The sequence below is a fragment of the Podarcis pityusensis genome (assembly GCF_964106645.2).
Source record: "Podarcis pityusensis genome assembly, chromosome: 7".
NCBI lineage: Eukaryota > Metazoa > Chordata > Lepidosauria > Squamata > Lacertidae > Podarcis > Podarcis pityusensis.
Window position 1 is genome coordinate 24,798,911 of NC_138031.1, and position 27,373 is coordinate 24,826,283.

Genomic DNA, 27,373 nt, shown 5'->3' on the forward strand with positions numbered 1-27,373 from the left:
GGACTTGTCTGTCCCCAGGATGCATGGCACATTCTAACGATATAATATTAATTTACAATAAACCGACTGCAAAGAGAAGGCAAAGGACTCTCTCTCTCTCTCTCTCTCTCTCTCTCTCAATATGTTTTTATTGATTTTTCAATACCGTTCCACTATCAGCCTCATTAATTGGCTAAAATACCAATTTTATCCAAGTAATACAATTATTAATGCCAATTATTCATATGTCAAATTATATGATTTTATCAAACTGGCCTCCCAGCGTGCTAGATTTGAGTCTTCGTTCTTCTACATTTTTTCTGCGTTTCAAAATCTTAACAATTTTCATCCCATTCCATTCAGATATAATAATCCCATATAAAATTGCTGTAAGGACTCATTCTCAATAGGCCCATGCATTCTGGTGGTGCACAGCTTTATGAAGAACTTGAAATTCAACAGCACCAAGCCATAACTGATAATCTTTATTTTGATGGTGGTAAATCTAGGCCCAATTTCACTGTGAGACATCTCCCAACTAATATGATGAAAGCATGTGCAGTGGCTACAAATGCATATGTTTTCAAGCTTCAAGAGGAGAGACGATAGGAAGCACACGTGATTCATACTTCCTATTTCCTGTCCTTCATGACATCCAAAATGGAGGTCTTGACTATCTTTCCAATGAAGTGGCTGCATGGAAGTGTCAGCATCGCCCTAGAGCCAGTGCACCAACTGGACTCTTGCACCTCAACCCCGACTGGGCTAGGCGAGCTGGGTAGCACCGCCAGAGACCTCCTTCTCACAGGAAACGGTCACAGTGCTGTGGACTCACAGCTCAGAGCTGAGAGCACCGGATTCACTGTCTCAATAATACAGTCGTTGCGCAGCAGAGTTTTGCAGAGTCTTGCAGAGTATAAACCACTCGGAGAGCAGCTCTGTAGAATATCTTCCTTTTATTCTATAACTACAACTATGATACAAAACTATATACAGAGCTGAATATTCTAAGCATAAATCAATGCTACACTGAGAGTCTGCAGCTGCTCTTAGCAGCAACCTTATCTTTAGGATCTCTAACACTCTCACTCTCTCCGATACACTGACTGACTGACTCTCTCTCTCACACACACACAGATATGTTGCTGGGCAGAATAAGTAGATAGGCAGGACACGCCTCCTTCTCTCTGGAGAGTCAGCAGAGACCATCAGGAGATGATCAGGAGATTCTTGGGTATGGGAGGGGTGAAATCTCCTCATCCTCCCCCATTTCATCCGACCATTTCAAGAATCTTTAACATAACTGCAATTTGCACATACACTCCAAAAGTTGTTCTCTGCTTACAACCTTGGTTAACATATCTGCAGGTATCTCTCTCCCGGCATATAAAACACTTTTACAATACCATTGAATAAGCAGCTTCTGGAAAAATCTTCACACACATTTCTTCCTTTCAAATACAAATTGACATTTCTAATTAGGCAGATTTGAACAAACCATTTTTCAGAACTCAAATACACGCTTTCCTTCAAATATCAGGTAAGGAAATAAATAAAGCGTTTTGTGCTACTACTCTCAGCACACTTCATGCTAGGTTTGAAAACCCCACCAGAGTTGCTCGTGACCGCAGTCTTTGCAAACTCTTCAGAAAACCTTTTCGGTGGTACACCCTTGGTTGTTCTCTCGGATCTGCGCAAAACTCTCTGATCCTCTTGTTCTGGTGCTTCCTCCTCTTTGGGAGAATGGGGAGCTAAAGTATATGAAGCTGCTAAGTCTGAGTCAGCGTCAGACTCACCTGAGGCTTTTGGGCTCTGATAATCTGTGCCATCATCTGGAACTACATTGGCATCAGGATTATCACCACCAACAACACTTGCCTCCCTCTTAACTTTCTTTGCCCCTTTAGCACCATCATCACAAATGGGATGGCACTGAAAAACGCCAACTCTGTCCCATTGTGGATTGTCATCAATACTCCTGGTCAGCCTTATGGTTTTTGTGTCTGTGATCAGAACACGATAAGACCCTTTCTCATATCCTAGGAAAACACCATGTTCTCCACACTTGCTCAGTTTGTCACCCTGCGAGGTGTGCACCCAAACCTCCGAACCACAAATTTTAAAATGCTTTACACATGGCTTTCTTCCGTGAAGCATCTCATATGGGGTGCAATTTATACTAGACTGGTACCTCCTGTTATACACATGACAGAAAAACGAAAGAGCTTCGGCCCAAAAAGGATTGGGTAGCCCCGAATCATGTAACAGCGTTCTGATTCCTTGCTGCAGGGTCTGGTTTACTCTCTCACATAAACCATTCTGCCAGGGTGATCTGGGCGTGGCTGTCCTATGCTCAATGCCCTGTTCAGAAAGAAAACTCTCAAACTCTTCTGAACAAAACTCTCCACCCTTGTCTGTGAAAAGAAAACGCACATTCTCATTATGTACATTTCTGAGCCATTTACAAAACTGGCGAAACTTGGTAAAGGCTTCAGCCTTTTTCTGCAGCATATAGACCCAAACATATTTCAAATAGGAGTCTATCAGAACCATGAAAAACCTTGAATTGCCTCTAGAGAGCGCTAGAGGCCCCACTAAGTCTGCATGAATGACTTCATATGGTTTCTTGGCCTCTCTCCCAGACTCTGTACCTTTGGGAGCTTGCCGTGCCTTACTCTCAGAACAAGAAACACATTTCATGTGGTAGGGACATTCTTTCAACTTCATACCCTGAACCATATCAGGCATTTTTGCCACAGCCTGGAAATTCAAATGACCATAAATACGGTGGTAATAATGAATACATTGGTCATGCAACTTCTCATTCTTATCTACAGACAAATTGCAACACTCTTTCTCAGTTGCTTCTGCAGTGCCTGTACCTGAAACAAAAGGCAATTGGTACAATCCATTTACACATTTTGCATACAGAATGAGCTTGCCATCTCTAAGAATTTCACAGCGAGATTTAGCAAACACCACCTTAAACCCTTGACGATCAAGCTGGGAAACACTCAACAAATTGTCCTGAATATCAGGCGCATACAGGACATTCTTAATAGTTGCATTCAGGCTCTTTAAGAACACAGTTCCCTGAGCCACACTCGTGAGAACTGTCCCATCTGCTTGATGAATTTCTTTCTCTTGCTTCTCAAGCTGAACAAAGAGATTCTTATCTTTGGCCACGTGGTTTGAACAGCCAGAGTCGACCACGAAGAAACTCCGCCCACGTTGACTGGAACAGCGAGAGATCAAAGCCTTTGAAGTAGCAGGTGCATGGGGATTTCGTCCTCCTCCCCCTCTGCCTCTGAAGTTTCCCTTCTTCTTTGAAGACTTCTTACACTGGAAACTCAAATGGCCTTGTGCTCCACACGAAAAGCACCGCTTCAATTTCAAAGCTTTAACAGCAGCAGTTTCACTTTCACTTTCCCCTGCTGAAGACTCAGGCACATTTTCAAGCATATTTTTAACAGCACAGTCCCGGCTTTCTTTAACAGCCTGTCTGCGATCCCACTCATTCAAGAGCACGCTAGACACATAATCTTCTGTTAGCCGGTCAGAAGGCATTGTGGAAATCTGGGCAGCCACTCCATCATAAGACTCATCTAGGCTATTGATCATCAGCATTGCAAACACAGCCTCTGAAATAGCCAGGTCTCGCTGAACAAGGTCCTGTCTGAGACGCTTTAATTGAGATAGATGGCTAGGCAAATCACCACCTTTCTCCAACTGCAGCCTGCACAGCTTCTTAAAGAAAATCACACTGGAACCAGCATTTTGTCTAAGATGCATATCTCTCAACTTATGCCAAACAGCTTGTGCAGTCTCTTGACCCTCTAAGTTCACCAGCAAGTGGTCTGAAACACTCAAAATAATTGTCCCTCGGGCTTTCATATCTGCAGCATGCCACTCAGCCCAATCATCATCATCCTTATCTGGAGGGTCATCTTCTATCGTGTGAAATAGCTTTTCCCTCTGTAAAAGCGCTTTCATCTTTACTTGCCAAACTGCATAGGTTTCAGGCGTGAGGAGAGGAAAGGACAGAGCCATCTGGCCAGAATGTGCACAGGCCATGTCTGCTATTACTTAGAGCAAGACACTTCCCTCGTGCAACACAGATAAAGCCTTGACTCCTTCAGCCACTCTCTCTCCCACTCAGAGCGCAATTAACAGGCAAACAGGGATGCTATCTTCTTTCTTTGGCAGTCAGCAACATACGTCCATAAATCAAGCAGCAGCAACAGCAACAGCGGCAGCTTGAACACTCTGCTCCAAAACAGCTCTGCTTCTGGGCACCGCAAATCAGTCCAGCATGCAGCGTCCGTTCCACCGTCCGGCAATCAGCAACAGAAACCTCTGGCGACTGGGACGACTGGGACGACTGGGATGACTGGAACAACGCCAGGTCAGACGACTGGAACAACGACTGGGCCCATAACCGATGTCAGCATCGCCCTAGAGCCAGTGCACCAACTGGACTCTTGCACCTCAACCCCGACTGGGCTAGGCGAGCTGGGTAGCACCGCCAGAGACCTCCTTCTCACAGGAAACGGTCACAGTGCTGTGGACTCACAGCTCAGAGCTGAGAGCACCGGATTCACTGTCTCAATAATACAGTCGTTGCGCAGCAGAGTTTTGCAGAGTCTTGCAGAGTATAAACCACTCGGAGAGCAGCTCTGTAGAATATCTTCCTTTTATTCTATAACTACAACTATGATACAAAACTATATACAGAGCTGAATATTCTAAGCATAAATCAATGCTACACTGAGAGTCTGCAGCTGCTCTTAGCAGCAACCTTATCTTTAGGATCTCTAACACTCTCACTCTCTCCGATACACTGACTGACTGACTCTCTCTCACACACACACACAGATATGTTGCTGGGCAGAATAAGTAGATAGGCAGGACACGCCTCCTTCTCTCTGGAGAGTCAGCAGAGACCATCAGGAGATGATCAGGAGATTCTTGGGTATGGGAGGGGTGAAATCTCCTCAGGAAGCACCAAAACAGGAAAATAAGTCATCTGTGCATCCTGTTCCCCTAATAGCCAAGATCCTAAGATGTGAGCCCAAGCCATATAACTGGTCAAAGTCTTGGGACCTTCTTAGGGCTCCTGTATGTGCAACATTTTCTGGCATGGATATCACATCCTATCGAAAATCTGCATGTACTTTCCATGCAGTGAAATCTGTTTGGCTGTGCATTAGATTCCCACAGCATATACACATGGCAAAATAGACATGTGTAGATTTATCAGGGTGATATACAAATGCTTTCAATGTAATCTCCTGTTCTTATCTATTCTATATGCCTACAACTGCAAGATGCAATTGATCTCTTTGTGACTGCAAGAGGTGTGGTGGAATTGTGAATGGAGTTTTGCTCAGTAGGTTACAACTTGTTCAGGGCTCATTTGGTATAACAGGTGACTTTCAATTTTCTGACTCGACGTCACTTAATGGGAAGGGTTTCTCTCTCTTTGAACTTGTTTTAAAAGGAAACTAGATAGTTACACTATCCTAAAGTTCTAAATTATTAGAGTACAGAGAGCACTTCATAGTTACTACCTGCTTTCAATTTAATTTGACAAAGTCTTCATTTACAAATGAGGTTCGCTAGCAGAATTAGCTCTGAAATTGTTTACAGGGTCTTCCTTTTACAATCCTTTTATAGTTCCAATTGAAAAACTGGATACCACCATATAGACATTACTTCTTTATACCCTACAGGGAACTAGTTACTAAAGTTCTTCATGTTTGATTGCATGACTGCTTTGACAGGTTTGTGGATATATACCAGTTGGATGAGGAAAAAATGGGACAACAGTCTGAACAGACACTTCTCGGTCACAGGAGCCATCTTTCATTTCAGTTACTATGGAAACAGCAAAAAGAGCATATTCCATGGCCTGTTTGGGTGCATCTGGGTTCTCTGTTTTCAAGGGGAAAACTGTTATCTCTGATCTTTGTCCACTGGAAGCATTAATGCCAATGTAACCATTTCCCAAGAGCTGCAAGAGACTACATTTTCATGGAAATAACTCCAAATGGGATCTGGAACAAAACTAGCTGAGAGGTACTGACATGCTTTGCTTATGCTTCACCCACCTTTAAACCAAAAGCAGAAATAGGAGGCTGCAATTGTGAGTAGAGCAACATTCCCCAACCTGGGACCTTCCAGATGTTTCGGATCACACTTCCCATCAGCCCACCAGATTGCTTGGGCTGGTGGGAGTTGTGGTTCAAAATAGGTCTGTGGAAGGTTCCCCTGATCTGATTCACAGTCCAATATCCCTATCTCTAATGCCCTGTGCTTCCCTCCCAATCAGGAATCCATCATCTCAGCGATCTTGCCTCTTAGCACCTTTCCTATAACTTGTGGCCACAAAAGACACAAACCATATAGTCCCAAGCCTAACATTTAAGAAATTTTGTTCCCATCCAAATTATGACTGGGGAACTCAGGGATCTCGGTCAGAAGCAGTGTGTCTCTGAATACCAATTGCTGGCAATCAGAGGTGAGGAGAGCGTTGCTGTGCCCAGATCCAGCTTGCGGGCTTCCCATAGGCACATGGTTGCCACTGTGATAACAGGTTCCTGGACTTGATGGGCCTTTGGCCTAGCCCAGTAGGGCCCTCCTCTAATGCAAAAAAAAAAGTGTCTCCAGTCTGCCACTAGCTGAATCAAAACAGTAGAGTACAAAACATTGACATCTGAAGAGAAGCAAAAGAAATTCTAGAGGCCCAAATCAATGATAAACTGCATCCTTAACAAAAGTCATAAAAGGTAAAGGGGTCCAGTCATGGCCGACTCTGGGGTTGCGGCGCTCATCTCGCTTTATTGGCCGAGGGAGCCGGCGTACAGCTTCTGGGTCATGTAGCCAGCATGACTAAGCCGCTTCTGGAGAACCAGAGCAGCGCACAGAAACGCCGTTTACCTTCCCGCCGGAGCGGTACCTAATTATCTACTTGCACTTTGACGTGCTTTCAAACTGCTAGGTTGGCAGGAGCAGGGAACGAGCAACGGGAGCTCACCCCGTTGTTGGGATTCGAACCGCCGACCCTCTGATCGGCAAGTCCTAGGCTCTGTGGTTTAACCCACAGCGCCACCCGCGTCCTGAAGTCCTAAAGTCATACTCACCCTATAACTATTCTGTATATACTAAAACTAAGGATGCACTACGATATGTTTGGATAGTCTCCATTGACCTAGTCACCAAGAAATGGGTCTTTAAATATACTATCTGTCCAGTAGCTATTAATCTCTTTCACTTTTTTTAAAAAAAATGATATTTATTGAAAAAATTTTTAGAATTACAAAAGAAAACAAAGTAGAAAAAGAGAAAGAAAAAACAAACCACATCAAACAATAAAAATCAAAATCAAAAAATATACCACAAACATTTAAAAACAAATCCAATATTCTCAAATCCTTAACTGTCATTACCTTCTTTCTTTGACCTCCTCCTCCTCCCTTTTTTTGTATCCTAGTTGTTAATTGTCGCAGCAAATCCTTTCCATATTTCATAATATTCTGTCATTACATTACCTTAATCTATTTTAATCTTATCTTACTATAAAAAAACCTTAAAACTTAAAATTTAAATCTTATTTTTACCAATTTCTCATAACCATAATATTCTTACATAATTCTTTAAATATTTTTGCTAAAGCCAAATAATTTCGTTCCAACATTTTTCTAACATTCATCAATTTTATAAAAGAATCCTAATAAAAAAACAAAAAAAAATCCAATCTTCATCCAGCGTCTCTTCCTCCTGGTCCCGGGTTTTGTCAGTCCTCTCTATCCCATCAGTCTAGTGCATTAACCTGGTAATCTTATATCCGAGGCCCTTAAGTCCCTTCCATGTCCCTTCCGCGGCTCTTCTTCATATTTATAGCTGTATTTTCCTTTGTCTCCTGCTCCTTTCACTCGTGGGAACTCCAGCTTAACAATGTTTTTGACCCTTCTCGACAAATCAGCCCCTTTTCCATAGTCCACACTAAACTCCATGTGGTATTTAAGAACATGTTTCAAAGTCCCTCCAAATTTAAGAGCCCCCACAACCCCAAACATCTCACGGCCCAATACCAGACTTGAAAAGTCCAAACATCCCTGCAAAGGGGGGTCTATCCAACCCCCCATTTCCAAACCAAACCAAACTTTATCTTTCCAAATCTGGCTTTTTCCAAGTTCATTTGTCAAATCCAAGAACTCATGTTCCTGCTGGGCCGCAGCTCCCTCCATCTCTGGCGCCCAAGGTTCAGCAACATCCTCTTCCCTCATCTGTTCTGTCAGGGCACACTCCTGATTTGATTCCTGGGTGGGCTCCATATAATTTCCCACTGCCTGTTCAAAATTTCTGATCGCATCAGTCATCAAGTCCGTCTTCTCATGTAGCTGTTCCAGTAGGGCACTTGTTTTACAGAGAGCACACAGCAGAGCTTCTGAATACATTGTCCTGCAAGGTCAGAAGTCTATTGCCACGATCGTAATCTGTAGCAGCTGCAAGCTCCCCGATTCAGAATTGGTTACAGTTTCACAGGCTCCCTCTAGGGGAAAAACTTCTATTTGTTCTTTTCTTTTAAAGACAGATCTAACAACAAAGTTTCCTTTTTCAGATATTTTGTCAATATTTGTTCCTTTAAAATGCGAAAGGGAGCAATGGAATCACTATGTTTCTCTTCTTTTAGCTATCTGTCAAAAACGTTTGTCTCTGGTCAATGAGCTTCAAAAAACGTCAGTCCTGACACCCCGCTCCAGGATCAAGACGGTGGAAAGTTACTTTGCTTTACACTCACTTCTGCAGGTTTAAACAGTCCGAAAAAATCCCCCCTCTTCTCCTGCTTCTGAAGGGGGTTCAACAATTTTAAATGGTGAAAGTTAATCCTTTACAAGCGATTTTATGAACTCTAGTTTGCCATGTCTTTGCTTTAATCTATCTACAAAGAAACGGAAGGCTGACTTCCTGTTTAGACCTTCCCGTTTCAGTACCAAATTGAAATAAACTTTTAAGTCCAATTTTCCTTTCTACTCGCAATTCCTTATTTAGAGTCCAATCGTCCGAAATTTAAGTACTCACGGTGATTGTTTTAAAAGCCAAATTGTCCCAGGAAAAAGGCAGCGCTCTCCGGCAACGGCTGTGCGGCTTCGCTCCACGGAAGAAGCAGTTGACTCTCAGCACCGCGCCACTTCCCCCTCTTCGCTCCGGAGCCCGTTAGTGGGTTCCTTTGCGGGTTGGGGGGGCGCTAAAGGTGCCCGCCGAGTCCCATGGTCACAGGCTTCATCTGCCTGTGATTTTGAAAGGGTCCCCGCTTCGCCGTAGCGGAAAAGACCCGTTTCCCGTGGAGCTGGTCCCTCCAGATCAGAGGGAATCCGCCATTACCAATGGCGCCACCCCGGAAGTCAGCTATTAATCTCTTTCACAGCCACCCTTGGAAGTAAATATCCCATCTCTGTAATTAAGGAATTGGAAGCACAGCCCAGATTCAAAGCATGGTTTCTTCTGACCTGTTCCCAAAGCAAGGGTGGTAAAGGGAAAGGAACACCCACCTGGCTGCAGGCAGCACAAGGAATGTAGTTTGAATAAGAAATAAAAGAAAACCCCTAGGCTGCTGACTTTTGCACAGGAGGCATTCAGCACTGCCTTGGCTATTTCCAAAAGGACTCGCTCACCACACAGGTGACCTTTTGGGTGAGGAAGCAACAGTGCCAGTGGCCAACTTGAGCTCTGAAAGATGTCTAGTTTCCCAAACAACCTCAATGAATTAAACACACAGCTCTCCAACACAAGAAGCAGGGAGGATCTGCAGGACCCCCCAAGACTGATTCCTCATGCCAGGGCATTTGCTCTGGCCTTCAGAAGACTGGCCCTGTAGTTAGCTGGCATTGTCCTCCTCCCAGAATAAGCGGCGAGGGACCTCATGATCTCAGTAATTAAGAGCTTTTCAGCCACAGACATTGCAACCCAAACTCAAAGGGTGCTTTCTTCTGCCCACCCCCATGATGGTCTACCAAAAACTCAAAAAGACGGTGGTCAAAGGAACTTATGCCTGGACTCAGGCAGCAGAAGTAATGTGGTTGGAATAAGGGCAAAGGGAGGGGAAACCCCTATAGTGACTTGAACACAGAAGGGAGACTCGTGTCTTGTATATTGTCCATCTCGCTTTCATATCCAAGGAAAAGCAAAACTGAGGACTGAGCAATTATCAGTCCCAAACACATCTGGCCTATTTGCTGGGAATCATTCTTATATAACCTTTCACATGCATGCTCTGGGGTGGGGTGGTGATAAACAAGTCATTTTCATTAACGCTAAAATGAGCTGGCTATTCCGTGTTTGATAATGGTGTCCATGCTGCACCATTGCCTATAAATTCCATTTCTTCCTTTCCTTTGTTTGCTGGCATCTTGCAATTCTTGAATAGTTCCTGGAGGCTTTTTCTGTACTACAAGCGTTCAACATACGGCACAGAGTAGCTAGTGAGTTTACCAAAAATATTACAATTGTCGAGCAATTAACAACAACAACAAATAAATAAAAAAATAAAAAAATTTAACGACACACTGCAACTTAGAGAAATGTCACTCTGATTTGTTGCTGTTTGCTGTTATCATCTTAATATAGTCTCTTAGTATTACATCTCAAAGGGATTCTTTAATCTTGTTAATAGTTTGTCTTTAGTTTTATTTTGAATTGTTCTAAGGCGGCAACAATAAGGTTTCTGTTGTATGTTTTGTCGTTTCTGTGGAAATACATGCCACCCCAGTCTCTGAGCAGGGCGAGATTACAGGCACTGACCCTGGATTCATGTTTCCTTTGGAATGAGGCACAACGGAGATTGTGGTCTTTATGATATATGGTTTATTTACACATCTATACAGCCTGAGCCTATGGTGGAACGGTTCACAGCGTTAACATCGCAAGAGGATCTGACTTTTCCCATAGCCACAGCAGCCTCGGACTTAAGCAAACCCCAACCATTGTTCTCAAAAATTGCTCTCATTTTCTCTCCAGCCCACTGCTTACTGTTTCTGCTGCATAATGCCTAACTGTAATCCTAAACCCTAACCTAACAACTGGCATTGTCTTTCAAAGTAACTCTCAGTTGAGGGAGGGAGCCCACTCTTTTGCATTTGCCCTTGATTCTTTGTTGTCCTAATCACTCATTACTCCCAGGCTATCGGCTTATGAAAGAGGCTAGTCCTGTCTTAATTAGCTTTGGACCCATCACAAGAAGCACCAGCTTGGCTTAATTAGCTTTTGACACATAATTCCAGAGGGCTAGAAGTGCCACACATGGGCTCAAATACACACATGGCTCTAGCAACCAGTTTTAACACACAAGCCTTAATTAAATTCTAACACTAGCTTGATCCAGAATTTAGGGCGTCTTGCACCCCTCAACTCATAACACTATCAATTAAGAAGTAAATTGAGTTAAATGAGGTGTGTACTGTTTTAAAACCCATCTGGCAGAACCAGAAGCAGGGATTTTACCATAATATCAGAGGACTACATAGTGTATACTGAAAGACATAACACATCTTCATTCCCTATTCCATAAGATTTGTCTCACCTCCCTCTCCCTGGCCACCCCTTCTCTGCAAATAATTAACATAAAACCTCATTGATTTAAGAATTTAGGCAAAAAATAATATCAGTGGCAGAAGGGAATGTACTCCGAATGCCAGTAGATATTTGGTTTTAAGATGTAACATGCTCAAATTCTGCCACAATCAAATTCAGGGCACAGTGTTCCAAAAAGCAGACTTGGGGTGCTTTCTGATCTCACAATGTAAATAATCAGCAAAGCACTGAAGATTTTTCTAGCAATTATAGCTGAGGCAGCTTTTGGCTAGAATAAAGTAGTGTTTCGTCTTCTGCCTATTGGTTAATTTCTGGATTATATACCAGAAAGCACACGGTGGTCCCTATGGTCCACAGGGGGAAAATAGGCTACAGAAAAGAGGATGCAATAGCAGCTGACTAGGCTGGTGCATAATTGGAAGAGAGGAGAAATGGTGCTAAGTATAGGTGCCTGCCTTGAATCACTTACAAGGAGTAGTCAAAGCAAATAGATTTAGGAACAAGAATAGGGCGAACACAGCAGGAAGGCAAAAAAAGAAAAGAAAAAAAGAGAGAGACGAAACAGTGAGAGCAATAGATAGTTTGCTGTACAGCAGAGCCTGACCTAGAAACAATCATGTCCTGTCATTAGGAGTTTTCAAGTCTAAATAGCTAGCACTATCTGGGAAACTTTTAAAATAGCAAGAAAGCTATAATGTAGTTGCCACAAGGGCCAGGAAGAAATTCGCTTCAGTTCACGCTTAAAGCCAAATTTATTGAAGTCACACTCCCCCCACCCTCCCAAAAAATAGAGAACTGAAACACATCCGTCTTTTGAAATTTGCATGCATCTGAATTTTCCAACGCAGTCCTCCAACCAAGCAATGTTGGCAAAAATGCATGCAATAGGTAAACGCATGTGTAAAAATGAATATGTTAGTCAAAATAGCCAGCAAAATGCATTATATTAAATAATATAATATGCACGTTAAAAATATGGCGTATAATTCAAAGGGAGGTTTTGTTAATTTAAAGCTGTTAAAAGGTATTCATTTTTAGTATGAACTAAGACATGTGTGTGTTTTTTAAAAATACACCCACTCTTCATCTGCTTTAGCAGATATCACCAATATTGCAACTAGTGAAAATTAGAAGAGCAGTTCAATCTTCTGGGACATATATCTAAGGCTGGAACACTTTTCAGCATTTGGGATACAATGAGAGTCGATGGGTGCAGAAATGGAAATCATTAACGAATTTGACTGCATTTCTCCAGCAATTCTTTTGATTGTCAAATTCAATTGTCTCCTTTTGGGATATTCATTGAATTCACATGCCGTCCTCCATCGATTCATTAGTATTGACATTTAATGCTCCAGTACATATTCAGATTAGGCATTGTATTCATACCTCAGCAAAGAGGATTTAGTTTGTGTGTTCATTAACTTTAGCTTTCAAAATCTAACTATTTATCTTGTAGAACTCTGTAATCCCAGAATACACAACTACCCTCTTTTTAGACAACTTTGTGCGCCTGTTGAAGCAAACCACTAGCCAATCATTTCTACTGGACTGGAGTGCCAACTCCTAGAGGCCAAGCCCTTTCTCCCCCCCCCCAATATTTTTGGGAGGGGGAGCCCCCCAATATTCAAAGACGGCAGCGGAGGCCAAGCAAGGAGCCCATCACAGCATGGTTTCAATGGCTGGCTCCTTCTCCTCCTCTTCCTGCCACAGAGGGGAAGGAGCGAAGAAGCAGCCCCCTGCCAGTGGTGGTAAAAGGAGGAGGAGCTGATGGCCATTGAAGCCACGCTGCCGCCACGTTTAATTCCACCGCATGGCTCCTCCTGATGTCCTGATGTCACACACCCAATCTCGTGCTCAACATCACACATGCAACATTGCCCATTCTCCCTCAGAATGGTGCCTCTGCTATGGTTTACTGGGCAAAAGAACTTCCAGTGGATTATTTTCTTAGCATCTGTGCTGCCACGACAGTTTTTATGATCTTACTGGTATGGTATGAAAATCATCATTATCATCACCATCAATTAATTTATACACTTCCTACATGCCAAAAGAAGCTTCTAAGAGGTTTACAAGTATACAATCAATTGTACAATCTTTACATAGCTAAAGCACACAATAAAATAATTCCATAAAAGCATTAAAATATCCAGAATTAAAATAAGACAATAAAACAAGCCAGTTAAAAAGCATAGCAATTAAAACAGTTTAAAAAGCAATCAAAACAATTAGATCAGTAAGTTCAAATTCAGGGAAATGCTTGCCCAAACAGCTGTGTCCTCAAGAGCCAACAGAATGCCAAATGCTTATGGAGTCTCTCATATTTCAGAGCCACTCCTTAGGGACCACCTAAGTCCTTATATCCCAGCTCAACCAGTGGTCATTCTGCAAGTTTGCGAGACTCATCTGATAGGATCAAGAAACTGAGCCTGTAGTGTTGTCGGCCCAGTATGGTGGAACGCTCTGCTAATAGTGATTCAGCAGGCACCTTTTGTTTTAACATTTAAACACCTAGAAAACATCTTTCAGTATGGCTTTATCCACACCTGTGTTTGCCTCATCTCTTTCCCCCAGCGAAACCCAATCTTTCACGCTGAATTGAAACAAATGGCATTCAGGTTTTCTACGGATTGCGGTTTGTTCCGATTCATCGCTAAAGGGTGGGTTTTCCGGGATAAAGTGGTGTGCCAAAGGCAAAACTACATAGACCTGAGCCTAGAAAGTGTGGGAGAAGCAGAAAACTGCTCGGACTCATGCTGTCTAGGCATGAGATCAGTGGAAATGTGGATGAGCCCTAGTAGTACAAAAATCTTTTGATAAATAAATAAAAACCTCAGCATCTCCAGCTAAAGAATCAGGAAAGGAAAATCAGCAAAGAATCAGGGGTGAAAGGAAAGACCCTCGAGAAGAGCCCCCCCCCCCAATGGATGGAGAAACAGTGTGACCTGGGGTAAGTCAGCTTCTTAAGTTTCCTGGGTAAGGGACAATAGAGTGCCCCCTACACTGTATATATATTTGGCTTATGGAATGTATGACATTATGCAAAGTGATCCTGATGAGCACGACTTACTATATAAAGAAGCTGTGATGTGACCAAAATCAGGAGGAAGGAAGAGACTTGTGGCTGAGCTTCTTAAAAACGAGATGAGTAACTTCACAAATTCGTTCAGTTAAATTGTTATGGAGTCCTTTTATGGTATGGAAAAAATAAGCAATAGACGAGACTGAACTGCGAATATGTTTCCCTTGAGACTGAAGCTGAATAAACAGCTGAGTCCCCAAGATTCCATATGGTGCTTAACTCATTGTAGCGTAGCATCTTCTGTAGGGTTATTTTCAAACAATATTTCACTTCAGGAATGGTCAGTCTCTTCATCCTTAGGGGATGTATCCTCAACTGAGCTGCTCAAGGGGGTGAGGGATGATCATCACTCATTGCCTTCATGCATATTGGCAAGGAAGGGTCCAGCCACCCAGGCAGAAGAGTGGATATTGCAGAAGCTCTAGCAAGTGAGCAGAAGACTCTGCTTTCTTCTCAGCACTGAGAGAGGGGATAACTAATGGGATGGGATGGGATGGAAAGGGGAGGGGAGCCTGAAAGCGGGGCTGCCTTTAACTGAATTGATTTTGCCACAGATTTTCTTACCAGAAGTAAATGAGAGGATGACTCAGAGGTCTCTGTGATATCACAGAGGTCTCGAAAGCACCTTCCCATTTTTCATAGGAAGTCTGCGTTGCCAGCAAAGGCAGCTCACATGGTTCAAAGCAATGCTTTGACTCTGCCCAAGAGACTTTTAGGCTACTCAATACTTTGGGGGACCTAATAAGTGAGAGACGGAACCTCGTGTACTACCATGCACCACATCAAATGACACTTCTGACTTGGCAGGCACCCCATGCAGGATTAGAAGATGCTCAAGATCCTCAGTATGGAAGGCTGTCAGAGAAGGGTTGTCTAGGCCAAATCCAGCATAAAGAACTGTAAAAGGTTACCACTTGGACAGCAATCTGAGGAGGCACACAAGTCTCTCAGTTACAGTCTTTCCCACTATGGTGAGATGTCCTGTATATATTTAAATTATAGCAACTATGTCTAAATTTGGAATTTATGTATCTGAATTAGCACATGCTAATTTTATGCAAATCGGTGTTCTTTTTCTTACTCTCTTTTGGCTGATGCAATTCCTCTTTTCAGGGGCAATGTGCAAGTGATGTTTCATCTGGGGGCCTCTTTCATTTAGTGCTGGGGAGAGGGCCAAGCAGGTGAACTCACTCAATGGTCAGTACTTGTCATGATCAGCCACTTTCAATTGGGGTTGGGTGAGTTGGGGAGGCCACAAAAACCTGGAAGAATGGGGTGGATGCTTTAATTTACACGCAAAACACCCCCTCACTCTATTTAATCCTAGGGAATAAGAGTGGGAGTTGCAAGCCAAAGGCAAGCCATTTTTTCCAGCCCCTGCAAAATGGGGGTCATACAGATCTGCCTTATAGGGCAGATTATTTTGAACTTAGAATGCTATTGATGCTAAGCATGGAAGCCAGTATGTTGTAGTGGACAGAATGTTGGGCTGGTGTTGAGGATATCTGGATTGACATCCCTGCTTAACCATAGAACTTGTTGGGTGGTCTTGGACAAAGTGTGCACTCTCTTAGTCGATTCTACCTCACACAGTAATGATAAAACTGGCCAACCATCTGCACTTGGCCCCGAGTTCCTTCAAGGAATATAACTGTGGCACATAACAAATAGATTTATCCTATAAAAGCAGGGTAGAGCATCGTGATGGACATCACCATGGACCGCATAATGGATCCAGATAAAAGAGATCTCAGGTGTATACGATATGGCTCATATAGTGTTTTCATGAATACAGCAACACTACAGTCAATACAGCTGTTTCCTTATTTTGGCTTTCAAGAAACAAAGAGACTTCAGTTTCTGTAAGATCACAGATCTGAAAAATATGAAAGTCTTGCCACAATGTTGCTCCTATTAGGAGGGGAAACTCTGAGAAATAATTGTGTTGCAAATGGCCAGGGATTCGGTAAAATGCCCTTGCTATCGCTTATTTTAAAAAGTTTAAGCAGCGTTGTCATTCTTTACTCATTAGATAATTTTTTTAAAGGTAAATATTTACCAAGATCTTTAATGAGCGATAATGCTTCCCATGATATAAATGCTCCACCGCCGTCATCCATGGCTCCTTGCCCTACATCCCAGCTGTCCAGATGTCCACTGACCAGGACAACCTAAAAATATAACACAGAAAGGATAATTACACAAAAGTTCTGTACTGGGACAATCATACTCTCCAGTGACCCTTCAATCATTTTACCCATTCAGAGGATTTAATTCCTGTAGCTTGAACCATGCCTGCACAAATATGTTCTTGAGTCTAATGATGGCATTGCAATTAGTTCTGTCCCAATGGGAAGTGATATAAGATGATTTTTTATTTGTTTAAATGGTCAAGTTGCTGGGCTGATCATTCCAACATGCAACTGCAAGCGTATGTCAGTAATCTTTGTTGCTAGTCTTTAAATACCATAGATCAGGGTTTCCAAACTTGGGTCTCCAGCTGTTTTTGGACTATAACTCTCATCATCCCTAGCTGGCAGGACCAGTGATCAGGGATAATGGGAATTGTAGTTCAAAAAACAGCTGGAGACCCAAGTTTGGGAAATACTGCCATAGATCAACCTCTTCCAATCTGGCTCCCATCCAGATGTTCTGGAATACAGATCCCATTACCCTTGCCCATTAGCAATGCTAGCCTAGAATGATGGGAGTTGTAGTCCAAAGCATCCAGAGAGCACCAGGTTAGGGAAGGCTGCCTTAGACTGTTATAATATGATGCACTAATATCATAGCAGAGACATCACCTTGCCGACAAAGGTCCGTATAGTTAAAGCTAGTAGTGATGTATGGAAGTGAGAGCTGGACCATAAAGAAGGCTGATCGCCGAAGAATTGATGCTTTTGAATTATGGTGCTGGAGGAGACTCTTGAGAGTCCCACGGACTGCAAGAAGATCAAACCTCTCCATTCTTAAGGAAATCAGCCCTGAGTGCTCACTGGAAGGACAGATCCTGAAGCCGAGGCTCCAATACTTTGGCCACCTCATGAGAAGAGAAGACTCCCTGGAAAAGACCCTGATGTTGGGAAAGATGGAGAGCACAAGGAGAAGGGGATGATAGAGGACGAGGTGGCTGGACAGTGTTCTCGAAGCTACCAGCATGAGTTTGACCAAACTGCGGGAGGCAGTGGAAGACAGGAGCGTCTGGCGTGCTCTGGTCCATGGGGTCACAAAGAGTCGGACACGACTAAACGACTAAGCAACAACAACAGGAGTCATTGAGGGGCTAAACTGCATGCTATAGACAAATCCTTGTAACAAAGCCAAAATCAAGCAGCATCAAGAGCCTGCAATTTTGATTGGAAGAGCAGTTTGGGAGAAAGACCCCTTGCCTGTCAGCTGTTTTTCCACTCAAGTATCCCCAAGATGTCCCCCGGGGTTCCTCAGATGCATATTTGCCCTTGTCAAAAGCCCAACTATTCATTCCCCAGCTAAACTTAGATTTGTTTACTGCTGTGAAAATTAATGTAAAACCCATTCTTTAACAATAACTTCTTTGCTTTTTGAAACAAAAGCAAGCCCCCTTGTGCTCACCACAAGCCCCTTTTGCCTGGAACTGACATACTTAGTTGCCAGTGGGAACAATGGGAGATGGCAAGACTTAGGAAGTGGTAGTAGCTCTGCCACGGAATCTCACCGCCACAAGTTTGCTGGGAAACTTAGTTCTGGGAATCACAAGTGGGGGGAGTGCTCTGGCCTCGCTTGTGAAAATAGGATGCTGGACTTATGTTCTTATGAAGCGTCCGAGTGAGTATATAAGTAGGGGGGGGGTGCTAAGGTGATCCCTCAAGTGAACTGTTTACACATTGCCTTGAGTATTCCAGTAAGTGCTGTAATTCAGTGGTAGAGCAACTGTTTGGAGTGCAGAAGGTGCCAGGTGCAATTTCCAGGTAGGGCTGAGAGGGATACCTGGTGTGAAACCCTGGGGAGCCACTGCCAGTCAGAGCTGGATGGACCATTGGTTTGACAGTTTCCTATGTTCCTGATAAAAGTGTCCAATGATTTGCAAGCAAGCAAATAAATAAATGCACTTTAAGATACCTAGACACAGATATTGGCTCATGCAGTAAATATTTCAGCAGGCCCTCTCATATTTGGCAGAAGGTGACAGGAAAGGAAGAAAAGCAAAAACAATAAATGGGATGCTGTACACAACAGAATATCGGAGATCCACCAAGACAAGTTTTTAAATAGCTGGCATGTGAACAGAAGGAGATGTTAACCATCAGAAAGAGTATGCTGGCATGACTGTCAATTGGGTGAGCTGTTTTCATCAAACACTGGATGACGAAAATGCACCTATGCCTGGAAGTGAATTATGGCCTAGTTTATAAGTGAATTGAAAACCTGAATTTACACCAGAAGTGATGCCTTTCCCATAGCAGTGAAGGACTACCCAGCTAATATGGTGAGAAGTTCCCTGGCAACCATAGATTTGCAAAAAGACCTGATGGAGAATTACTTTTTGTTCCTGTGAAAGAACTCGCATTACAACAGCAGGCATCTTTGAATCTGAAAGTGGTGTAATCTGCCATGGGAGCAGAAATTGGTTGCATAAAAGTGTACGAGCAAATTTCAGAATGTTAGATAAAGAGAGGCTGCTATTCAAGTAGGTTCGGAAATAACAGAGGAAGCTGCCTTTTACCAGGTCAGACTCTTTGACCATCTGCCCAGTAATGTGTACTCTGACTGGCAGTAGCCCTCCAGAGTCTCAGACTTTTACATTAACTGAAGCCTGGAGACTGCAGTGATTTAACCTGGAACCTTCATTATGCCAAATATATGGTGTACCACTAATCCAACTCCCCTGGGGTATTTTTCCTCAGAACACCTGTGGTATGAAAAGTTATGGGATTTCAGCAAGAAGTTACAGCATATTCATGGATCAAAAGTAAAGCAGTAATAAGACTGCACCAAAATCTTTGCAGGACCAAATAGCATTAAAAACAGGATCGTGTGTGACCACCCTGATAGAATCATGAACACAAACCATCACAAAAGTGTGCAATAAAAAAAAGATATCTGGAGGAGCCTCCAAAGGTTTTAATGGGGCTGGCGGTCTCTTTAAATGGCAAAGTATATTGTGGTAAGTCCATCCTGCTGCTTTAGGGGGGGCTCCTGCTCTGCTGAGTGGGGCCTTGGACTTCTGCCCCCAAAGTCCCATCCTGATGCACCACTACCTAGGAGACAAAGCACTGGATTCTTTGCAAGGCAAAATGCCCTACATACATTCTGTGGAAATATTACATACTATTATATATTTATAAACTCACATCATAAGAGTTAATCTTCCACAACATTTGTTTCTAGTTCAGAGTTAGAGAGGTTGACCACATCTCCCTTGAACAGGCATGGCACAAACGCAGGTATATCCCTCACTTTCTTGTTTGCTAGTTCACAACCAAGAGGAACAACAACATATCCCATGCCTTCCGACGTGATTTGCAAGAGCGATGCAGCTTCCCCGATACAGGCATACCATTTTATTTATGTTTAATATGCTGAGGAAGCATCAACATGTGCATTCAGGATCATGTTTTGCCTGTTTCAGAAAGGTATTTAAGGATTAGGGCTATTTCTAAGCAACCCGTCCATGTGAGCCTGGGGTTTACTACAGTTTCACAGCTAAATCATTGCCTTTTTGTCCCCGAATCCTTATCGAGGATAATAGCAGAAGAGAAATTAAATGCTGGGTACATTTCAGATGCACGATGACTAATTCAGTTTCCTGGCAGGCCGGCACTATGACGATTATCCAGCACTTGTCAGTCATGTGCTGTGTTCTCACCAGGACAAGCTGTTTTTAATAAAAACGAGGAAACCAGGCAGAGGGGGTTCTTTGTCTTCCCACTCACATATGCACAGCCATATTAGGGAGTTGCTTCTTTTTTAAAAAAAGTCAGGATGCCCTAACTTCTCCCAAATCAATCTCCCACTCCACGTTTTTTTTCTTATTCTCAAGTCTATTACAAGAGTGTATAAAACATCATAGTATTATAGTACAGGACAATCTGTTTGTGTAGCAGCCCTTATGCTTTCTTTCAATGGGTTCTGAATCCAGTACAATAGGTTCCTTATGGCTCTTGCATGCTGACCTTTCAGCAAACAGCTCTGTTGTGTGGCCCATCAGAAGGAAAGATTTCCCGGCCTAAAATTCACATTTTCAAAGGAGTCTTCCCTTAAAGGCAGCTGATGCATGGCAGTCAATGCATTTTCCCCGTCATGCAACACTCCTGCAAAGTAACATTTCACTGTGCTATCCTGTCCGTGAGGATAGATGCTGTTGGACCAGCTTCTATCAGCCCAAGCGAGCGTAGCCAATGATCAGGGATGATGGGAGGTGCATCCAGCAACAGATGGAGGGCACGAGGTTGGGGAAGCTAGCAGTAGTACATGACAGGGTGACATCTCATTGTGCTATCCTCTCCATGATGGGAAATCTTGCAGAGGGAGTGGATAACTATTGGTTTACTATGGTCTCCTCTTGATTGTAAAAATCTGGTTTGATGATGCTGAACTGAGAGGATGAGGACCCAAAATGAAAGTGTCACTAACAAAGAAGCAAACTAGATGTGATGAGCTCCTTGTCTGTTTTAAAGTAAATGGCAACCATTTGGTGTCTCAATCTGGATCAAGGACATGTGGAGAGAGGATTTAACTCTTTGTACCTGCTACAATCCTGATCTAGATTGCCCCCTCCGATGGCTGCTTTTTGTATTGGGAGGAAAAGCCCCATTGGCATCAATGGGAACTTTTCTCCCAATGTAAAGAGCAGCTGTTGGGGGATGGGTTCCCCATCCTTCCCCTACCTCATGGCTGCTGTGTACTTTAAAAACACACACAGTGTAAAGGACTGGAAGAAAGTGATGTTTAATTCCACCCATTAACTTTGGCATTTGATTTTGGAGTTGTTTTTTTAAAAAAAATGCTCTCCGGTTTTCTTTTTTTCCTGTGGCAAGATGTGAGAGCATGAGCACAGGACTCTCCTTTTCTCCTGTTTAATAAGCTTCATGATTTCAATAATTGCTAAGCTGGGACCTAGCACCATAAAACTTTAAAATCTAGAAAATATGGACATATGCTTTGCAAAGGGGTTGTAAAGCTACATGCACACACACAAAAAAGAAAGGCTGCAAAGTTGCATCTTTCAACTTACACTTGAATCAGTTTTCTCACCATGTTGTTGTTTCTTTATTGCAAGTTGCTTATCATTTAACAGCTCCTAATTAGTAACATTTATCATTAATTTCTTGCTAACAATATTCCTGTTTTTACAGAGTTAGAGAACACATCTTTTTCCTCCGTAGCTAACAGCGAACCTAAAAACAAGTGTAGAAATATGATTCTGCACCACCGGTCACTAATATACCTTTTCCTCTCCAGTCAACCTCATGAAAATGGGGGGTAGGGAAGACCTAAACTAAAACAAGGGCAGGAGATTGGGCCTGTCAAGAGATCTGTGGGTCTTTTGGATCCAGCAGATCCAAAGTCACCAGTCACTGAAATACCCTGTTTTGGGGTTTCTGTCAGCTGCTACCATTACGAGAACTGCCAGCATCTGATTTCTGTTCACAGTGATAATTTTCAGCTATTGTTCTAACTTTGCTATGAACATCTTCATGGTTGCTTGCCAAATAACCCCCTAGTATAATTTTTAGCCTGCCCCATTGCTGCAGTATGTTAGGGCAGAGGCTCCAGCTTCTCCAGAGTATTGGAGGGGGGCCGACACAATTCAGTACAGCTCCGTCTGGTATGACAGCTGAGATCCTACCTGCCTGTGGACTGTTCCACCAAAATGCATCTCTGGGTTATTTGTGGGGCATAGAAATTCATTCATTTTCTCTCTCCAAAATATAGTCCAGCCCCCCACAAGGTCTGAGGGACAGTGGACCGGCCCCCTGCTGAAAAAGTTTGCTGATCCCTGGACTAGATGACCCTTGTGGTCCCTTCTAACTCTACAATTCTAAAAAAAACCTCGCAATTTTTGACAAAGCACCACAGAAAAGCTCTTCTTATGCCAAATGTTGTTCATGTGCTGCTTACCCCTGTTTTCTTCCCCTTTCGTTTTTTCTTTATTTGATACAAACGTCAAACAGAAACACCAATGTACAAATAAAATTCCGGGACAGAGAAACGGCCCGACAACTACAATGGCCCGACAGCCGAGCAAACAGAATATCTACTGTAGAAGAAGACAATTGTTCTTAGATTCATCAGACAGAAGGACTTAAGGTATCATAAACATCAGGAGCTGATTATAATTCTTCAGACACTTGAATCATTAATTGTCGTATATTGTACTGGAAGCATCCTCGTAATGTCAGTACAAGGATACGTCCAGCCCAAATAAAATGACTCCACTCCGCAAAAAAGGCATCCTGCTATGATAGCCCTTTCAGGACATGGATTTAATGCCAAAGCTTCTCCGAAATGACTGTTCCCCACAGTTTACTGTACCAGAGATTTAAGGCAAGAGTCCTGTCACTCTTCCACAGTTCTGTTATCTCAGGTCTGGCTGCAACTAATATGAATCAAAACAAGCCCTTAAATGCAAGCTTCTGAGTCAAAGAGTGAAAATTGCATTCATATTTTTTGGGGGTGTTACAACAGCTGCTTGCCCAGTTGCAGTGTTGATCTCCTTGAGCACCCCATCCCAAAATCTCACTACCTATGGGCACTGCTGATTACAGTCCCACAAAAGTTCTGGGGGAATTGCAACCAGCTTGTGTGCCAATCTCACGGGGGTATAATACCATCTGTCAATTGTTTTTAATGTATTCTCACTGATATACACAGAAGCAGACTGTGACGCCTTCACCCTGCATATGCTATCCCACTGAGTAGAAGGAATTTCCTCTGCTTCTTATGTAGAATGTTGTTCACGTGCTGTTTGCCAGCTCTACGATTCTACGAATCTTACTTCAACACTGACAATGGGACAGTGCAGTCCACCACGACTGAGGTAGCAGGCTACTTTGAGGGTCCCAGGGCAGGGCATGCAGAATACGCAGCTTTGTCCTCCAGCCAAGAGAAGGTTCAGGAGGAACAGGCGAGAGGCTGCTGCCTCAAGCATCAGTCACCTGAGGCAACTGCTTCACTCTGCCTAGGGATGGAAATGGCTGTGCCCTTATTCCACAGTAGCTTGGTGGTCAGAATTCTGTAAAGAGAAGCTGATCGTGGAATATTTATCAGGTGCAAAAGTGTGATAGGATGTGTGGTTAAAGTGGTGTCTGTTGGTTTCCTAAACAAGATCTCTCTCTCTCTCTCTCTCTCTCTCTCTCTCTCTGTATGTGTGTGTGTGTGTGTGTGTGTGTAGAATGAGATTTCTCAGGAGGAAGAGGGCACATCTTTTTTAAAAGCTACATTAAGTCTGGTTTTGATACTACTATAGGACTAATGAAGAACGAAATCGATGACCAACAGCAAACAGGCTAACTGGGGGTGGGGAGCAATTAGTTCCCTGAGAAACAAAAGACATCTGGGAGGTAGAGCAGAGCAAGCGTACAGCCTGGGTTGGCCAATTCAGGTGGTGTGTTGAAACAGACTTCATTGTGTTTTCTTCGCCACACTAAAGTTAAGAGCGCTATGCTCTCCGAGGTCTCTTTCATTATCTACATTCCATGTGGCCAATTAGCAGGCATGAGGGTATTCTCTGACTAGTGGCGGGGAGCGACAAAGAGGATGTGCCTTTATATCCCATTAGTGCTCTTCCTTTCAGCCTCTGAGAGGTCACAAGGAAACCAGACACTTTACTTCCAAGACATAAAAAAGCAAAATAGATGCTCCCCCAAACCCTGCCATGCACATCCTGGCTGCCCCTGTTAAAAGACTAAATCCTGGATCACCCTGCCGGCAGACAAAACGCGAAGCAGACTGAATGGCCATACAAAGCCTGCTTTAAGGAACTTGCCACTGAAGAACACACCAGGGGAACATATCCAGCAGCTCATGGATAGCTCTTGTGAGTCCCCGTGACAAGTCGCTCCTCGTAATTCATGAAGACGTAAACCAGGGCTGAAAAAAATGTACTGCGGATCCGCATGGATTGAAATGCAGAAGTGTGTGCATGTGTCTCCAAATGCTTCACAACTGCCTAGGAAGCAATTGGATACTGACATGCTGGAACGTGTGCAGAGGACGCCACCAAGATGATCAAGGGTCTGGAAATGAAGCCTTGTGAGGAACAGTTGAGGGAGTTGTGTATGTTTAGCCTGCAGAAGAGGAGACTGAGATAGCCATCTTCAAATATCTGAAGGGTGGTCACATGGAAAATGGAACAAGCTTTTTTTCTGTTGCTCCAACTAAACATTAGACAGAACTTTCTGATGGCAAGGGCTGTTCCAGCAGTGGAATGGACTACCTTGGAAGATGGTTGTTTTGGATGTTTTAAGAGGTTGGATGGCAATCTGTCAGGGATTCTTTAACCATGATTCCTACATTTCATCAGATTGGACTAGATGGTCGTTGGGATTTCTTTCAACTCTACAATTCTATGATTCTAAATTTTCAGTCATTATACTACTAATGTTGGGAGTATGACTTTTATTTATTATCCAGGTGTGTATACATTTACTTAGTTTTCATAATTTAGTCTGCCTTTCTGGTTAGCCATGACCAGGATAAAGAGCCACTGAATTGCCCTGTGCTTCTTGTGGTCTATACAGCCCAATATTTTCTGTTCCAGACTCGCCCAACCTGGCACCTTTCAAATGTTTCATAAAACAACTCCCATCAGCTCTCTAACCCAGCCAAAATATATGGAGGGTATGAGATCGGCCTAGTGATAGCTCTCCAAGGTCCCTGGTGTGGAGATCTCTCCCAAACCTTGAGACTTGTTATAACTGCACTGAAATTGGAGCCACCTTCTGCATGTTCTCTCCCACTGAGCTATGGGAATGTCTCAAATGGCCAATGAGGGCAGACTGTGAATCCTGCTCAGCACATATGCACAACAGGAGGATCAGGGTGGAGCTCAATCCTGGGTCTTAAGAGACTTCCTTACAGGACAAAGAATGGTCACTGTTATTGATCTCAAGTAATGTACCTCCGATATCCAGTAGGGGAAATTTATTTTACTTTATTTATGTATAATGTGTGTGTGCTTATAGATATATATTTGTGTGTGTGCACTTGTGGGCATGCACAGAGTCAGATAGAGATAGATAAAATTGCAATCAATTCTCAGATCCTTAAGTAACCAAGGCAAGATCATCTGCACACAAAAGGGAGGTATCAAAGGGCTTGGGGGATGAACACCCCGAGGTTTGCACAAGTTGTGTGTTTGTTTGTTTTTTTTAAAAAAAGGGGGTGGAGGTAATGAAAAACAGTCCAATAGGGACTGAATATTCTCCGTGAGCCTGATATGCCAGTTGTCATTGCAGGTGGAATGGAATGGCATATTCTAATAGAGGGCACTTGCCGATCAGAAGGTTTGCGGTTCGAATCCCCACGACGGGGTGAGCTCCGGTTGCTCGGACCCAGCTCCTGACAACCTAGCAGTTTGAAAGCACGTCAAAAAGTGCAAGTAGATAAATAGGTACTGCTCCGGCGGGAAGGTAAACGGCGTTTCCATGCACTGCTCTGGTTCGTGGCTTAGTCATGCTGGCCACATGACCAGGAAGCTGTACGCTGGCTCCCTCAGCCAATAAAGCGAGATGAGTGCCACAACCCCAGAGTCGGCCACGACTGGACCTAATCGTCAGGGGTTTACCCTTTACCTTTAGCTTACAAAGAAACAAAAATCTCCAACACCATCTGATGCTCCTCACGTCTGGGTGAATCCAGTGTCCTGGTAGCAATCTATATAGATTCTCCTCTCCCTGGACTTGGGAACAAAATGTGCAATGCGGCAGCAGCCAACAGCTTAAACTGAAGCAACCAAAAATAAGAGCCTTGGTTGGTTTTTGGCACTGAATTTGCTTGCCATTGAAAGGAGCTCTAGAAGCTAAGTCTGCGTAAGCTTTGGCTCTAATTAAGCCTTGGTCCCCAATTTCCCAAAAAATTGGCTTTATCTGGACTCTTCTCTCCCCAACTTTTCTTTTCCTTTGCATTTCGGCTTCAGAACAAATCCAGATTACCCTTTGCATCCTCATTATTTTTTCATAGTTTACTGATCTTTCATTAGCTGCTTAGAAAGCCAACGCAACTGAAGAAGCAAAGCATCTGCTTTGTGAGCCGGTATTTTAAAATTACAGTTTCATTACACTCCCCCCCCTCCCCCAAGGCTTACTGACGGGGAACATAATGCTGAAACAAACAAATCACAGAGAAGTCAAAACAAATACTTTCCTTCGATTCATTTTCTTGACAGCTTTCACTGACGGACTATAATTCCCTCTCTCCCTCCCTCTCCCTTCCCCCACCCCCATGCCCAATCTTGAAAGAATTTCGGAGCTGGCATCCCATCTTGTGAACAGCTTTCAGGCGCATGAACAAAGTGAAGTGGGCTCTGTTTTTAACGGCAAGCCTCAAGTCAGTGATGTGGAGAGCTCTGGCACCGCTACAAAGGGCAGGCAGAATGGGTGCAGTCTAAACAGATATGGCTGTTTGGTTTCTGTTCCGGAACTGCTGAGCACAGAAGTAAACTGCACGGACCATGTTTGCTTGCTCTGAATATCCCAAATAGCGAAGGCTTGATTAAGGGGGCCCCTTTTCTTTCAT

The 27,373-nt window shown here is 43.3% G+C and overlaps 1 protein-coding gene and 1 long non-coding RNA gene across 5 annotated transcripts in view; one reads left to right on the plus strand and one right to left on the minus strand.

Annotated features, from left to right (window-relative positions):
• LOC308481510 overlaps window positions 1-27,373 on the plus strand; it is a 351,692-nt gene that overhangs the window by 174,373 nt on the left and 149,946 nt on the right. The window lies entirely within an intron of this gene.
• The window catches only part of CPQ (carboxypeptidase Q), a 175,064-nt gene that overhangs the window by 60,592 nt on the left and 87,099 nt on the right, over window positions 1-27,373 (minus strand). For all 4 annotated transcript variants that reach the window (XM_081013871.1, XM_081013873.1, XM_081013874.1 and 1 more), the window contains exon 5: window positions 16,716-16,827. In XM_081013871.1, coding sequence (XP_080869997.1) covers window positions 16,716-16,827 — 112 coding nt within the window. The remainder of the gene's footprint in view (window positions 1-16,715; window positions 16,828-27,373) is intronic.